The sequence below is a fragment of the Girardinichthys multiradiatus genome, chromosome 24 (assembly GCF_021462225.1).
Source record: "Girardinichthys multiradiatus isolate DD_20200921_A chromosome 24, DD_fGirMul_XY1, whole genome shotgun sequence".
Lineage (NCBI taxonomy): Eukaryota > Metazoa > Chordata > Actinopteri > Cyprinodontiformes > Goodeidae > Girardinichthys > Girardinichthys multiradiatus.
In genome coordinates this window covers 2,749,521-2,767,315 of record NC_061816.1, presented here as the reverse complement: position 1 = coordinate 2,767,315, position 17,795 = coordinate 2,749,521, and the positions used below count along the sequence as shown (strand labels likewise).

Here is a 17,795-nt window from a genome sequence, read left to right as displayed (position 1 = left end):
CAGAATGATGAGGTTCACAGAGCTGTGGGTTATATCAGCATCTTTACATCACTGGAGGAAATGTTTGAGTTAAATCTGTGTCAGATTTGAACAAATACTCCTCATTGTTTATTAGTTATGAATATTTGTGTAGCAACATCCAGACCTTTACCTCTTATATACTTTAACTGTTTCCAAACTGTAACGTCTTTTATCAGATAAAGAAATAAATCATTTCACACACATTTTATCAGCTGGAGAAATCAACCAGGCATCAATCAGACAGGAGATATTAATGTAGTAACTCAGAACCACTAGGAACAGCTCTCAGAACCACAGTTTTTTCCTCAGATGGGAATAAAAATGAAAAAAGAGACCAAATGATCAAACTTCTAAAAATGCCCATTTTCTTCTTCAACATATTCATGATTTAAGAGATAACTGTTAACAAAGAAAAAACACTTCAATGTATTTACCAGTAGAAAGCTCAACATCAATGATTTAAGCCTTATGGTCCATTAAAGCCAGAAGACTAACTCAAATTTGTCTTTTTAAACCATCTATGTGTGAGCATCTGGAATAAACTCTGCTGGTCCAGATGTGATTTTTACTGTCTGGGATTTTCTGCCTCTGTTTATTAATGAAACCAAATGTATGCATGAATTTCTTTGGATCAGAATCTGAGGAATGCAGCAGCATGGAGAGGGGGCTGGGTGTGAAGTTTGTTATAGAATGAGGAGATGTTGAGTCTGGTGTGGAGGGGGATGGACCTAGCAGGGGCTCTGCAGCTGAACCGGTTGAAGAACAGGTTTGGTCTTCAACTGGTTGTTGTTTAAAAGGGTAAGGTAGCACTTGCAACAAGAAGGTCCTGGGTTGGACTCCCGGCCAGAGGTCTTTCTGCATGTAGCTTTCATGTTCACCCCGTGCATGCGTGGGTTCTCACCAGGTTCTCCGGCTTCCTCCAACCATCCAAAGACATGTCTGTTAGGTTAATTGGTCTCTCTAAATTGCCCTTAGGCGTGAATGAGTGTGTGCATGATTGTTTGTTCTTTATGTCTCTGTGTTGCCCTGCGATGGATTGGCGACCTGTCCAGGGTAGACCCTACCTCTCGCCCATAGACTGCTGGAGATAGGCACCTGCAACCCAATTCAATTCAGTTCAATTCAGTTTATTTATACAGCGCTAATTCACAACACGTCGTCTCAAGGTTCTTCACAACAGTCAGGTTCATACATTCCAATTAATCCTAACCATTGAACAGTTCAGTTAGATTCAGTTATTTATTCAAATTGGATAAAAAGTTTTTCTATCTAAGGAAACCCAGCAGATTGCATCCAGTCAGTGACTTGCAGCATTAACTCCTCCTGGATGAGCATGTAGAGACAGTGGACAGTCACTGGTGTTGACTTTGCAGCAATCCGTCATACTGAGCATGCATGTAGCGACAATGGAGAGGAAAAACTCCCTTTTAACAGGAAGAAACCTCCAGCAGAACCAGAACCAGGCTCAGTGTGAGCGGCCATCTGCCACGACCGACTGGGGGTTTGAGAGAACAGAGCAGAGACACAAAATGGAATAAGTGGTATAGAAGCTGAATGAATGAATGTTTAAAAGAGGTGCAAAGAACAAAATTAAAACTTAAAAGAAGCAATGCAGACTCCATACTGCATGGAGCGCCCCATTTCCTAAGGAGAATGAATTGTGAATGTTGAGGTTCACATGGAGTACAACGATAATTAAACTCTGCCTGTGATCCCAAACAGTGACAGCCAGCCCAACGACTCAGCCAGCAAACAGAACGCTGTAAATGAATCCACTGGCAGACCCCCCTGGCATGTTTTAGGCACAAGGCCAAAAAATCAAGGAAGACAAGTACGTGTAAGATCTCGGCAATTAATTAAATCAGAGCGGCCAGAATTACAGAGAAATGACCCGTTTCCCCTGGGAAAAGGTGACTTCAACAGCGAGCTGTTGTCACAACTGATGGGAGTGAGACAGCTGAAAGCAATTTGCCCCAGCTCTCTGCCTAGTTATTTATTTATTGAATCATTTACTTTTGTAAAAGGATTCAGGCAAATTTGGCGTTCCTGTTTTAGAAATTCATTCATATGCTTTTACTGTGATTTACTTAATTTTCCTGTTTTCTTCATATTTACTCGGCAGTTTTTCTGTTCCACATCCGTTCCGCAGTTAATGCAATCTGAAAAGACTCACAAAGAAAAGGGATGGCAATTAGAAAAGTTTTTAATGATGTGAAATTACACAGTTATTTCTTTGGCGCTCGGACCTGGGAGGAAGACATGAATGCTGAGAATGACATGAGTTAATATGAACATTTGTAAGGTTTACATTTAGAGATGTCTTCCCCCCGATCCAACATTGGTGGTGGGTTGGCGGCCAGGGAAGCTGGGAGGAGATTGGAAGGAAGATGGTGGAGGTGGGGTGGAGGAGGGATGAGCTCAGCTGAAGGTCCTTTAAAAGCGAGGCGTCGGAAGGTGATTGGATGGAGAATCAGGCAGACAGGATGCTGATTGACTGCTATGTTCAATGGTTAGGATTAATTGGAATGTATGAACCTGACTGTTGTGAAGTGCCTTGAGACAACATGTGTTGTGAATTGGTGCTTTATAAATAACCTGAATTGAATTGAACTGAATTGAATTGATTGGAAGGCCGGGAGACGCACCGCAGAGTCATTGGAAGGTGGAGGCGGTGAAGGTGAGTCTTTCATTCTGAATTTTCGTCTGAACTCCATTAAAAGGCATACTTTTACTTCATCTTTTTGTAACACAGAACCAAATATTTAGAGCACCTTCATGTTCATGTTCATGTGCATTGTGTTGTTTCGGGGGTCTAGAATGGATTAATTGTATTTCAGTTTATTTCAACGAGGAAAATGGATTCCACATATGAATAATTCCAGTTAAGAGCTCCATCGTGGAACAAATTAACTTATAATGCAGAGGCACCACCAGGGGGCGTCTTTAGCCCAGGCACTAAAGTTAAATTTTCATCAGACAGCGGCCCGGTTTATTAGTCACTTAAAGTTAATGTAACACAGGACATGTAGCAGCTCTCTGCCTTGGCTGGGTTTTCATTAAATGTAAATGATTGTGAATCAAACAAAAAAGCCTCACAATAATTTGATTTGGTTTGAATTTTTTGTTAGTAGTTGACGTGAAGGATGAAGATTAACAGTTTATAACTGATGAAAAAAAAACATTTGGCTGAAGAAGATAATGACACATTTTGTGATATTTAGAAAAAAAATTCTGCTAAGTCCAACGGACTAAAGTTGTTCTTAAACGGAGAGAAACTCTGTTTACTGTGGCTCAAATAAACGCACTTTTTTCTCATCTATAAAGATTACTTTTTACTCTCTCTCCCACTCCTAAGGCTCCGTTGTCATCATTTCTTACATTTCTAAAAAACAAAACTGGTATAAAATTGATTTTCTTCGATTTGAATGGAATGGTAAGACCCTAAACACACATTTATTTATTTTAATTATATTGTGAGCAATCCCAACATTTCATTAAAATATGTTTCTTCTTTCATGAACCTGTTCTCCTTCGCTGCCATCTTTCCAGCCCTTAATTCCAGGTGTTTAAAACAGAACACCGAGCCTCATCCTGGACCTTTCTTGCACTCTCACCTTTTGTTCTGTTATCCGTACTAATATTACAGTAATTGATCAATGTATTCATAAAGTGGTGTGTATATATAACATTGAGTTACACAGTGGTGCATTTGTAGCAATGTTGCCTTGCAGCAAGACGGTCCTGGGTTCGACTCCCGGCCGGGGGTCTTTCTGCATTGAGTTTGCATGTTCTCTCCGGAACAAAATAGAAACAAATCTGATTGTTCTTAAATAAAATGTGAAGTCTGTCGTTTTGGGGCTTAATTCTTTTTTTGAGCAGATATGAACTCCTAAATGTCTTCTTTAATGAGATTGAGGGCTGTTCTGAAAACATCTGGAGCTTCAGCCCCAGAGGTCCAGGTGGCAGGTCTAACGAAGCACCTGGGTACCACTGTATTAAGGAGCTGGTCTACATGCACCGCCAGTGTGTCTGTGTGTACAGGTGTGTGCGAGCGGCATAGAGAAAACTAACTTAACAATACACATATATTTACTTCATTTTGATTTTTGGTCTTTTTACAAGGTGTTGTTGTCGACCAACAGTGAAAAATTATTCTCTGTCCAACCACTCTCCCCAACGACTGAATCAAAAGTACAGCAAACTGCGATTTTTTGGTGGAGAAAATGGGTTTGGTGATACCAAGATTTTGGAAAGAGGAGAGGGGCTTACAGACCAGATGATTATGCTATTTTGCTGGCAAATGAAAATAAAAGAAAATTAGCAAATTATTCATGCAGGACATATTTGTAAATTACACTCATGTCTGTCAGGAAAATCATTTTTAATCAATGACTTCATTACTGACCATGATCTTGATGTTCTGTTTAACAGAAACATGGTTACATGAATTTAATGAAGCTCCCATTCTGATAGAGGCGACGCCTCCAAACTACAATTTTCTTTGTGAGAGCAGACAGCAAAGAAAAGGTGGAGGGGGGGGGGGGCACTTTGTTTAAAGATTTACTAGAGTGTAAAACATATTTCTGGGAAAATTTGACCATTTTGAATATTTGGCTGTCCAGGTAAAGAACCCGGTCCGAACCATGTTTGTGAATATTTACAGGCGTCCAAAACAACCTTTCCATGATTTTTTTTCTTCTTTTTTACTCTTTTCTTCTTTCTTTCCTTTCATAACACGATCTCCATACATAGCTGGTCAGTTACATGGTGATACATAGCAGCACTAGACATCAGTATACAAAGCTACGTTGAGTAGATAAGCTGTACTAAACATGGATTCGTCTGTCCATTCAACCATGCAAAGAACATCCTAGAGTCCAAAGTAAAGTTCAGTTTCATGACCTCTAGTGGTTTCTTCCATGTTTGCAGAAAAGCATCCATCCTACCTTCAGGATAATATCCAAGTTTTAACATAACAGACATGTCCAGGAGTGTTGACTTCCATATAGAAATGAAGGGAGGTTCATGTTCAATCCACTTTAACAGAGTAGTTTTCCTTGGTAGCATTAGAAGAGTTTGAATAATTTCTTCCTGCTATATCAGAGTCTGGAACCCTTCCAACCAAGCATATTAGTGGATCTACAGGCACGTCTTTACTTGTTGCTTTGCTAATGTTAACACATACCGCCCTGCAGAAAGATCTAATGATGCTACATTCCCATAGACAGCGGAGTCTTGTTCGATTTGGAGCTTACATTTAGGACTATTTGGAGAAACTCCACTTTTATACTTAATGTAAATATGTGGGGAAATATAAACATTGTGCAGTATGTTAAATTGCAATTCTTTATATCTATTGCATATTGAGACCTTGGAGGGCAGCAGCAACAATTTATCCCAAACATCACTCTGTATTTCACATTTAAGTAGATTACACCAGGATTTCCTCAACCATTCAAGTTTGTCCAAGGTCAAACCATATATCTCAGTATACAATTTTGATATAAAGTTATGTGCTCTCACTGATTCAACAGAAACTTTTCTAACCAGTGTGATTCTTTTGAAAGATTCAGGGAAAAGGACTTTTCCCTCAAATGACTTTTTTAGCACGTAATGTCTAATCTGAAGATGTGTGTAGAAAGCCTTATTTGACAGGTGATATTCAGATTTCAGGGACTCAAATATTTTAACATGTTAAGCCCTAATGGATTTCAGAGCAATTTCTGCCAGAAATTATGTACCTTAAATAAATCAAGTGTAGCTCCAGAGGTTATAAGGCCAACATGCAAACCTTTGATACCTGTGTAAAGGTAAGACATAAAATAATATTTTTTCAATGCAACCACTGTTGTAACTGTTACTATGTCTGATTTATTTGTGATTAAACAAAAAATAAACTTTTTTTTTTACCTTGCCAAACGTTTTTTCTAAATGAACATTGCAAAACCCCCAGGTTGCATTCATCCAGAAAGGCGAGGGTCTCTAGTTTGATATGATGTGAGACATGTGGGGCACTGCAAAGAGAAAGGTGCTTTTTGTACTGTTTTATTTACAGAGTCAGCAATGTCTGAGGGACTTTAAAATGTCATCACCTGTGTATAGGTTGCTGTAAAACTAAAAGGTATTTCTGCAAAACTCATTTGGGGAATTGTTTTGTCAAGATTAGATTAAAACTTCCTCTTACAATATATTTAAGAGAAAAAAAATGGGTGCAGTTTTACTTAGTTTTACTAACCAGCCCAAAGCGGGCCTGATCTTTTATTCCCAATTTTAGCCAGCTTGTAAAGTTTAATCCCACATTTTGTAGTGAAAGTTCTGAGTCATTTAGTGTTAATAAAACATTAAAAGAGCTACCTTTAAACATTGTTCTCAGTTTCCCCCATTCTCATACTGCATTTTTGTTTATCAAGAAGTAGTCTTTAACCATACATGACAATTCATTTGAACGTCTCCCTAACAAGTTTAATGGGTAAAAAGGATGGGATATATAATTTTGGGGACTGCTGATTCCTTAATAAGGTCAATTCTGCCTAGAAATGATATTGGAAGATTAATTTATCTGTTTAGACTTTGAGTTCTTTTATCAAAGAGTTAATGTTTTTTACATATAGCTGGTCAATTTTCTGTGTAATTTTAACACCTGCGTATACAAATCCTGCTGGGGCCCAGTGGAAGGGTTTAACATACATAGGCTCAGTGTTACCTATCTCACCCAGGGGCATAACGTCTAATTTGTCCAGATTAATTCATAGCCAGATATTAGACTCAACTTTTGAATACACTCAATCACAGCAGGTAGTGAGTTAGTTAGTTCTGTTAATGTTAACATGATGTCGTCTGCGTATAATACAATTTTGTGTTGCTTTGCACCAATAGTTACTCCTTGAATATGCAGGTTTTGCCTATGAGACACTGCCAAAGGCTCAATGGCCAGAGCAAAAAGGAGAGGTGATAATGGACTTCCTTGTGCTGTGGCTCTGTTTAATTTAAAGGGAGCTGACAGGAGACCATTTGTTAAAACCGAAGCAGTTGGAGCTCTATATAGAAGTTTTACCCATGCCAAATAATTTGGTCCAAATCCAAATCTTTTCATTATGTCAAACATATATTCCCACTCATCTCTATCAATGCTTTCTCTGCATCCATAGAAATAATTGCCCCGGAATCTGATAAACATTCAGATAGTAGATAATATTGAAGAGACGTCTTGTTTTATAATACGAGTTTCGTCCTTTAATAAAACCCGTCTGATCTGAACCCATAACGAATGTCAAAACCTGCTCCAACCTACCAGCCAATAATTTGGATAGGATTTTGTTGTCCACCGCCAGCAGACCAATTGGTCGATATGAAGGGCTCTGGGTCCTTTTTTGTTTTTGGCTATTAATGTAAAATTTGCCCTATGCATTGATTCTGGGAGTTCCAATTCTTTAAATGATTTGTTGAAGACCCTCAGTAACAGGTTGCTAATTCTACCCTTCATCACTTTGAAGAGCTCAATTGGAAAACCACTGGCTCCCAGACATTTCCCTGACTGGAGTGCTGAGATGGCCTTGTCCAATTGCAGTTGGGATATAGGAGACTCCAAAAGAACAACCAGCCTCCTTGATAATCTGTGGAAAAGTTACATTATTTAAAAAACAGCCTGTTTTGAGCATCTACATATCGATCTCTGATTTATATTCCGTAAATTAGTATAAAATTATTTAAAACTATCATTATTCTCCTGATTATTTGTCGTTGATTGTTTGCATCCAATATGGTTGGAATAAAGAATATCACTGGAGCGTTCTTAGCTATCCGTGCTAAGGCGGTTGGGTTAATTACCCTTCAAACATTTTTTGTTTAGCAAACATTAAATCCTTTTCTGCTTTACTAGGTATCAGATAACAGCGTGGTTCTGTTAATTTCAGCTAGTCTCTCTTCTTCTTTTGTTGAATAGTAAGTCTCCTCCAGGTGCTTTTTTTCAGTTTCACCCGCTCTGCCAATCACAGCTTTTTTGTAGCTTGAATATGAGATAATTACTCCCCTCATTAGGGTTAGGGTACTATCCCATAAAATTCTTGGGTCAATGTAGTCTTTATGATTTAGCCTTAAAAATCAATCTGTTTGTTCCTTGATAAGCTTTGTAAACTTTCCATCCAATAACAGGAACGTGTTCATTCTCCAAGAAAATGAGCATTTAGCGGGTCTTAGAGAGCAGAGCGCATGACCAGATTTACAGTTGCATGATCCAAGAGAACCAATGGGGCTATATGTATCTGATCAACCAAGTGATTAAGACCTCCAGACACAAAAATATAATCAATCCAGGATGCCGACTTGTATGGCCGAGAATGGAATATAAACTGCTGTGTCTGGAGATTATGCTGCCTCCATACATCTAAAAGATCAAACTCCTGTATAATATTTAAAAGAGCCTTAGCATTTTTAGATAGCTCTATCTGTGATGGATATCTATCCATTTGAGGGAAAGTGCACAATTAAAATCACCTCCCGTAATTATATTGGTACAGTCCATAGCTGCTAGTTGGCAGTATAAGAATGTATCAAATCCCTCGTCTTGGACAATAGATGCATACACGTTTCCTAAAGATATTCTCTCCATACAATACACCTCTCACTAGGACAAATCTTCCATCCATATCATTATATGAGGTTGTGACAGTAAAGTGTAATTATTTTATGTACTAGGGTAATCACACTCTCTTATTAGTTGAATAAGATGAAAAAAATGTCTGCCCTACACAATCTCTGCAATATTTTTCTATGCTCTTCATTGTTTAAATTTGTCTACTGAAGGAAAGCTATCTGGACCCCATCTTTTTTAAGAAAATTAAGAACAGATTTTCTCTTTACTGCATTGTTGGACCCCCATATATTCCATGTGTTAATCTTAACTGACATCATACACAATCTGCATCCTGAGCTGCATGCTGCAAACGACTTTAATCAGAAAGTATTTGTGTCTGATACCTGATACCGTGATTTAACGCAAATAAATAACACGTCCCTTTTGTCAAGTTTTTCACCCAGGCCCTAAAAACAGCAATTGTCAAACCGCTGCTGCAGAACTACAGACTTATCTCAACCCCCCTTTTTTGTGTCAGTACATGTGACGTTCCTCAAGGGTCAGGGTTAGGCCCCTCCTATTTGATATCTACATGCTCCCCAGAATATAATAAACAACATAAGTTATCTTAACTATACAGACGACATACAGCTATACATTACGATGTCACCAGGTGAGTCCCACCTGGAAGAGATCAACCAGTCAGAACAGTGATGACAAAGGGAGCGGCTGGCATTGGATAAACAGTTTTAACCCAGAAGTTCACTCTGGACTGGGCTGAAGACAAAGCCCACCAGAACATCCAGTTCATATTTCCATTCACCTTCAGAGAGCTGAATGTGCTGAAAGAGAAAAAGTTCAGCTTGGTGGACCTTGTTCATCACTTCTTTACTGAAACCAAATAAATCTGCAACTTTGAACACTTCCAAGTTCTGTTCATCTTTGATGGTCTGGATGAGAGTTGACTTCCTCTGGACTTCCACAACAAGGAGATCCTGACTGATGTTACAGAATCCACCTCAGTGGATGTTCTGCTGACAAACTTCATCAGGGGGAAACTGCTTCCCTCTGCTCTCCTCTGGATAACCACACGACCTGCAGCAGCCAATCAGATCCCTCCTGACTGTGTTGGCATGGTGACAGAGATCAGAGGGTTCACTGACCCACAGAAGGAGGAGTACTTCAAGAAGAGATTCAGATAAGAATTATGTCAGCAGGATCATCTCCCACATCAAGACATAAAGCCTCCACGTCATGTGCGACATCCCAGTCTTCTGCTGAATCGTTGTTACGGTTCTGATAGATGTGTTGGAGAGCTGCCAAGGACCCTGACTGAGATGTACACCCACTTCCTGGTGGTTCAGACCAAAATGAAGGTCAAGTATGATGGAGGATCTGAGACAGATCCACACTGGAGTCCAAAGAGCAGGAAGATGATTGAGACCCTGGGAAAACTGGCTTTTGATCACCTACAGAAAGGATGTTCCAGAGGAGAAATGGGAGAAGGTCATTTCGTCTGATGAGACACAAATAAAGCTTTTTGGTCTAAACTCCACTCGCCATGTTTGGAGGAAGAAGAAGGATGACTACAACCCCAAGAACACCATCCGTCCAATGAAGCATGGAGGTGGAAACATGCTTCTTTGGGGATGCTTATCTGCAAAGTGACTGCACCGTACTGAGGGGAGGATGGATGGGGCCATGTATCAGGAGATCTTAGCCAACACTCTCCTTCCTTCAGTAAGGGCATTGAAGATGGGTCATGGATGGGTCTTCCAGAATTACAATGACCCAAAGCACACAGCCAGGGCAACTAAGGAGTGACTCCATAAGATGCATCTCAAAGTCCTGGAGTGGCCTAGCTAGTCTCCAGACCTGAACCCAATGGAAAATTTTAGGAGGGAGCTGAAAGTCCGTATTGCCCAGCGACAGCCCCGAAATCTGAAAGAGGTTTGGAGAAGTATGGAGAAGTGGTCCAAAATTCCTGCTGCAGTGTGTGCAAACCTCGTCAAGAACTACAGAAAATGTCTCATATCTGTAATTGCAAACAAAGGTTTCTGTAACAAATACTAAGTTTTGTTTTTCTGATTTATCAAAGTCTGTCATGTCATGGCAAATTAACTACTTAAAAATCACACAATGTGATTTTCTGGATGTTTAATTTAGATTCCACCAATCTCATTTGAAGAGTACCTATGATAAAAATTAAAGACTTCTACATGCTTTGCATGTCGGAAAACCTGCAAAATTGTCAGTGTATCAAATACTTGTTCTCCCCACTGTATGCGTTTTCCCTCTCTAGGTAGTTGAAAGAGGCGTTGACTGCTAGAGTAATGGCGTCGTCTGTGGACTTGTTTGCAATATATGCAAACTCTAGATGGCCCAGGGTGTCAGGAAGGGAGACAAAGATGTCGTTCTTGTTGATTCGCTCAAAAGCACTTCATGATGACAGAAGTAACTGATCAGGTAGCTGCAGGGGAATTAGGAATGGAGACAACAGTGGAGGGTGGTGGGCGCAATAGAGAGACTCAGAGAAATGTTAAAGATGCTAGTAAACACCTCGGCAAGTTGGTCAGCACACACTCTCAGCACCTGGGATGCCGTCAGTCCCAGGTGCCTTACGAGGGTAAACTTTATTGAACGCCCGTCTCACTGTAGCCATATCTATGTTGAGTGAAGTGTTATCATTAACCACGTGTGGTCAGGTGGTGGGTGTGGTGTTGTCTGCATCAAAAAGAGTGTTAAGATGTTAAGCTCATTGGAAAAGATGCACTGGATAGCTCCACAGACCTGTTTCACCCACTGTAGTCTGTGGTGCAGTGCAATGCATGCCACATGTGCCTCGAGTTGTTGCTCTTTTGCGCAGCCTCAACACTCTTCTGTACTCCCTCTGCAATGTCTTAACAGTCTTTCTGAGGTTGTACTTGGCTGTTTTAAAGGCCTCAGGATCTCCAGACTTAAAAGGGAGCAGGGCGTGCTTTAAGTTTAACAGAGGTGGACAATCCATGTCCAGAAAGTAAAAAGCCTGTACAAAGTTTAGTTCCAACCATTTACATTTCCATCTCCACAACATAGACAAGCACTAACCACCTGGTTAATTGAACGGGATGAAGAAAACTTAGGTAGGGTTTTTACTTTCTGGACCTGGATTCTTTACCTCTAAAGTTTAGCATGTACTTCAGGCAGAAACCTTGTTGAAGTTTCTGGTTGGTGTAAGTGCAGATGGAGGTTTTTGACACAACATCCTCAATGCACTTCCCTATATAGCCTATGACACAGTCTTTGTACTCATTAATGTCACTATTAGGCAAGTCTGCAAACGTCTACCAACCTGTTGTTTCAAAGCAGTCCAGTAGGGCCTCATCAGCTGCATTGTCCCACTTGAAAATGTCCCTTGGAACTGGTTTTTTCTGTTTGAGCCCTTGTTTGTATATAGGCAGCAGCAAAATTGCCCTGTGTTTTAATAAAGGTAGGGCTGAGGAAGGGTTTGTAGCTGTGTTTGAATGCAGTATAACAGTGGTCCAGTGTCTGGTCGCCCCCAGGTGGGAACAGATGTGTGCTGCTAGTCTTTTGGCAAAACTGATTTCATGTTGGCTCAGTTAAAGTCCCTGAAAGAGCTTAGGAAGTTTGCAATCTTTCTAAAAGATCCTCTATAGTCTTGAAACCTAGGATGCTTTTAATAAATCAAAAGGTACTGGACAGACTTGGAAACTGTAAATGATAATGTGTGTTTATAAAAGAAACTGCTAGGCTTAAAATACTGCATGTTAGCTATATTACTGAAGCGACTGGAGAACTGGGTTAGGCTTTCTAGTAAAGCACTTCACTGGTTTGAGTCTTACCTAAAGGACAGGGACTTTCTTGTGCCAATTGGTAACTTTACATTACAGATAACAAAAATCACATGTGGGGTTCCCCTATTTAATATATGCATGCTCACCTTAGCTCAGACTTAATGCAGAGGTGCAACTTTGACAATGTTTAAGGAGGTTTGTCAAAGTGGAATTCAGTCTTTTGTTGCTTCCGAGGCAAAAGAAGAGAAAAGACAGCTCCTGGTTGGATTAAAACCCTCGTTCATAAAATTTTACTTTAAAACTTAACTGAGAGGAAGCTTGGGGCATTCAGATATTTAATTGAAAACAGAGACATCCAACACACAGAGCAGTAACAGATATTAAATGGTGTAAAATGATTAAATATTGCATTGAATGATTTACTCCATGGTTTGTCAAAGATGGCTGTAAAGCAACACTGATAATATGATGGTTGAATGTAAATGTGAGCCTCAGATTGTTTTGAATCGATATGCCTGCATGGTAAACATAAATGCTGTTGTGCAATAATATGTTTAAGTTATTTAATATTTAATTAAATTACCATTTGGTCTGTCAAGTATTGTCATGTGAATACCAGCTGAATATGGGAGTGATAATAGAACAATAGATGAACGAGTGATTCGAGCACTGGCATTACTGAACAGCAAACTCTGCAAACATATGGAAAAAAGTCAATACTTCTCTTCAAAATATAATTTATTGACAAAAACAATTAAACTCAAAGTTAAAATATTCCAATTAACAAAATACTAGTTGAGAACAAATCAACTAAAACTACCAAGAAAAATGAAGGAATACACAAACCAATGAAACTATATACAAATAAAAGATAAAAGGGGACCAATACAATTGATGACAATACAATGGTGTCACAGTTCCTTGTGGACATTTATGTTTAAGAATCAAAATTTATTTTGAGGAATCTGGAAATGAGGTCAAATTAGTTTTAAAGTAATTAAGGACAACAACTGGTATGTGTTCAAACAATCAGTCACAACACAAATCAGAAGGTAAGTAAAGCATTATTTTAATTAAAAAAATTTTTAAATAATGATTTCCCAAATTAGAAACCTTTAACATTTGGGAACAAATGATTTTCAATGTTATGTAATTATTCCTCAGCAAATGGTTAAACTGAGTTATTAACTTTTGTAGAGGCGTGTTTGAATAGATTAAAAGTGTTATTATTGTGTTTACCATTATAAGATGAATTCTGTGAATTCTTTCTTCTGTGCATAAGGAAACAGGCCTGTCTGGAAACAGATTACATTAGGGAAAAGTTATTGGCGAGAGGTAAAGACTAATGAGTTTGGTATTGCAGGAAATCTTGTGATATTCTGACTCTGCCAGGCCAGTGTTACATGGAATAATAAGAGCTTGCATTGTGTTTCAGTTGGGAAAGTTTTGATATCCCTAAAGTCCTGCCAGGTCAAATTGACCGCCCTGCACAGACTGGAGGCAGGGTGACTTCTGGAATTTGTGATGAATATGATACTGTGCGCTTTTTGAAGAATAAAGTACCCTCTCGTGAGGGCTGTTTGATGAGGGAATTCTCTGAGTACTGTTTTAATTATTTTGGCTCAGAGATCCGACCGCATCGCTCCCAAACTTTCAAAATGGAAGTTTATCTTCAATTATTGAAGACAAATTGTTTTCCTCAAGCACCACAAATGAAGTGTGTTCTCTCTGTGGATTCTCATGTGTTCGTTCAAATATGACTTTTCAGAAAATCTTTCTCCACATGCATCACAACCAAAGGGTTTATCCAGTGTGTGGGTTTTAATGTGTTGGTTTAAAGTTGACTTTTGGTTCAATCTTTCTCCACATGCATCACAACCAAAGGGTTTATCCAGTGTGTGGGTTTTAATGTGTTGGTTTAAAGTTGACTTTTGGTTCAATCTTTCTCCACACACATCACAACTAAAGGGCTTGTATTTACTGTGTGGATTTTTATGTGTTTGTTTAAATCTGACTTTTGGTAAAATCTTTTTCCACAAACGTCACAATTAAAGGGTTTGTCTCCTGTGTGGATTCTCATGTGTATTTTTAAATATGACTTGTCAGCAAATCTTTTTCCACAAGTGTCACAACCAATGGGTTTCTCCTCTGTGTGGGTTTTTATGTGTCTATTTCTAGTTGATGTTCGAGTAAATCTTTTACCACAAACATCACAACCAAAGGGTCTGTCTCCTGTGTGGATTCTCAAGTGTGTATTCAAAAGTGACTTGTAGGCAAATCTTTTTCCACAAGTGTCACAACCAATGGGTTTCTTCTTTGTATGGGTTTTTAAGTGCTGTTTTAAATTAGATTTTTGGTTGATGCTTTTACCACAAATGTCACAAGAAAAGAATTTGTCTCTTGTGTGAATTCTCATGTGTTTGGTTAAATTTGACTTGTAGGCAAACCTTTTTCCACATGCATCACAACCAATGGCTTTCTCTTTTGTGTGGGTTTTTATGTGCTTGTTTCTAGTTGATTTTTGGTTAAATCTTTTACCACAAATATCACAACAAAAGGGTTTGTCTCCTGTGTGGATTCTCATATGTAATTTTAAAACTGACTTGTAGGCAAACCTTTTTCCACATGTATCACAACCAATGGCTTTCTCCTCTTTGTGGGCTTTTATGTACTGGTTTAAAGGTGATTTTGGATTATAGCTTTTATCACAAGTGTGGATTCTCATGTGTTTGGTTAAATTTGACTTGTAAGCAAATCTTTTTTTACATGCATCACAACTATAGAGTTTCTCCCCTGTGTGGACAGTCATGTGTCTGTTTAGACCTTGTTTCCAGTTAAAACGTTTACCACACTCAACACAGTTAAACTTTTTACTGCCTGTCTGGACTTTCAACAGTGAATCTATGTTTTTCTTCTCTCCAAAACACGTCTCATTACCAGAACAATCTGAAGATGTTAATCTTGGATGACATGTCATGTGACTCTGAAGAGAGCGTCTGTTAGCAAATTTTCCTCCACACTCAGAGCAGCTCAAAGATTTGTTGACAGTGTTTCTGCCTGATCCTGGAGTCCTGCTCTCCTTCCAATCATCCTCACTGTCTTCAGTTTCAGAGTCTGATAAGCGTTTAAGCTCAGATTTATGACGCCTCACATCATCATCCTCTTCACTGTCATTAGTCTCTAAATAGTTGTAAGTGCCTCCATGCGTATTTAGATCTGGGTTCCTACTGGATTCTGCTGTTCCACAGTCCTCTACTTTAATTTCTGCTTTTATCTGGTCACCTGAGCTGCTGCTTGGAAGATCTCTGTCTTCTGTTTGCAGTTGATGAAGCTGAGAGAACAGAGGTTTTTCTTCATCCTCTTCACTCTTTATGTGGAGGAACTCCAGCTCCTGCTGATCCACATCAGCACTCTGTTCCTCAGGAGTCTCTTCTTTAACATCTGCAGACATCACTGAAACACATTACATGCATTATGAACAACTTTATCCTGACAATGTTACAAAAAACGATAAAGATTAGAACTAGAAAAAATAATCTGATAAATATTATCAGCGACCAGTAGGTAAAATCAGATGCCACAATAGTACAATGGTGTTGGCGGACATCTTCCACACCTCACCGTCACTCGCACCTATCCCAACCTGCTTAAAGACTGCCACTATTGTCCCCATCCCCAAATGCTCTACAGTGACCTGCCTAAATGACTTCCAACCTGTAGCCCTAACCCCGGTAGTCATGAGAGAGGCTGGTTATGACTCATATCAAGGACTCAATTGACGTCACTGTGGACCCCCATCAATACGCCTACATGAAGAACCGCTCCAATGATGATACCATTTCATCTGTGATCCAATCCTCACCCATCTGGAGAGCAGTAAATCCTATGTTCGTCTGCCATTCCTGGATTTCTCCTCAGCCTTCAATACCATCATCCCACAGACCCTAGTGCAGAAGCTCTCCTCTCTTGGATAGAGTTCCACACTGGGGAACTTTGTCCTGAATTATCTGACCAGGAGACATCAGACTGTCAGGATCCACAACCCTGTCTCCTCCTCCATTACCCTCAGCACTGGCTGGCCCCAGGGTTAGGGTAAAGCCCCCTCCTGTTCACTATGCTGACATATGACTGCTCAGCAAGACATCCCAGCTGTCAAATAGTGAAGTTTTCAGGCGACAAAGCAGTAGTGGGACAAATCATGAATAATGAGTCCAAATACAGAGAGGAGGTGGAAGACCTAGTGTAGTGGTGCAGAGAAAACTACCTCTGCATTAATGTGAAGAAGACTAAGGAGATGGTGGATTTCAGAAAGGACAAGCGCCCTCTCCCTCCCCTGCACATCAAAGGAGCAGCTGTGGAAGTGGTCCCACACTTCCCGTCTGGTCAGGGAGGCTCACCAGCCACTCTACTTCCTCAGGAAACTGAAGAATCCTGGACACGGAAGCTCAGTCCTGAGGAGCTTCTACCACTGTGAGGTGGAGAGTGTCCTCTGCACCTGCTTCACCCTATCGCACAGCAAAGGCTGCACAGAGGACTGTGGGGAGCAGTCTTCCAGCCACCTCGGACCTCTATACATCACGATGCAGGGGGAGGGCCCTCCACATCATGAAGGACTCCACCCATCCCGCACAGTCTGTTTCAGCCCCTCCCCTCAGGCAGGCAGCTAAGGAGCATTCAGAATGAGACCACCAGGCTCAGAAACTGCAGCTATCAAACTCCTGAACTCGAGCCGCACTCCGTACTCTCTCACTACACACTGACCTGCACTAATCACTTCACCCACCAATGGTGCAATATTTCATTCCCTTATAGGTGCAATCTTAACGACTACTTCATGCTTTACATGTGGATTTAGTTTTTTGTAAAGTTAATTTCAGCTTCACTATTTAACTGTGTGTATTTCTTTTTTTGTGCTCTTCGCTGCATATATTTTTACTGATTACTCTTTATTGGTAGATTTAGTTTTGTATGCTATACTTAGTTTTCTTTTTACTTAAGTATGAGGCTTCATAACTGGGACCTGAGTCTGAGTTTTGTACCTTGACTTTCAAATGTGAGCTGGTATGATGATAAAAATCCTTGAATAACCTTGAGCGTAAATATTGTGGTCTCACGGTGTCACGGTATATCCGATGATTAAATTGTCTTTCTTTAAAGCTGAAAAAGAATATTTATTACATTGCTGATGCAAAATAGAGTATATTTATTATTTTGTACATAATAGATAAAGCCTCTCTCTATTTTCAATGATTGTGAATTACTATTGATGGTTTTATTATAAAGCTTGATGCTTTTAATGGGTTATGATTTTACTCAGAATGTCTCTTTACTCCTGTCTTACAGATAAACGCTTTTTAAGGCAAACATGGGCCTTTTTACTTTAGGAATAATATACAGCAAATCTAAGA

General features: G+C 39.6%; 2 protein-coding genes across 12 annotated transcripts in view; one reads left to right on the top strand and one right to left on the bottom strand.

Moving 5' to 3' along the window:
• Positions 1 to 17,795, top strand: part of LOC124861426 (gastrula zinc finger protein XlCGF57.1-like) — a 1,067,819-nt gene that overhangs the window by 69,107 nt on the left and 980,917 nt on the right. The gene's annotated exons all lie outside the window — the stretch shown is intronic.
• The window catches only part of LOC124861420 (zinc finger protein 260-like), a 680,754-nt gene that overhangs the window by 630,228 nt on the left and 32,731 nt on the right, over positions 1 to 17,795 (bottom strand). Inside the window, exon 4 of one of the 3 annotated variants that reach the window (XM_047355179.1) lies at positions 14,190 to 15,840. The exons of the other annotated variants lie outside the window; for them this stretch is intronic. Coding sequence (XP_047211135.1) covers positions 14,324 to 15,840 — 1,517 coding nt within the window. The 3' untranslated portion in view covers positions 14,190 to 14,323. Of the gene's footprint in view, positions 1 to 14,189; positions 15,841 to 17,795 lie in introns of those variants that run through there. 3 annotated transcript variants of the gene reach the window in all.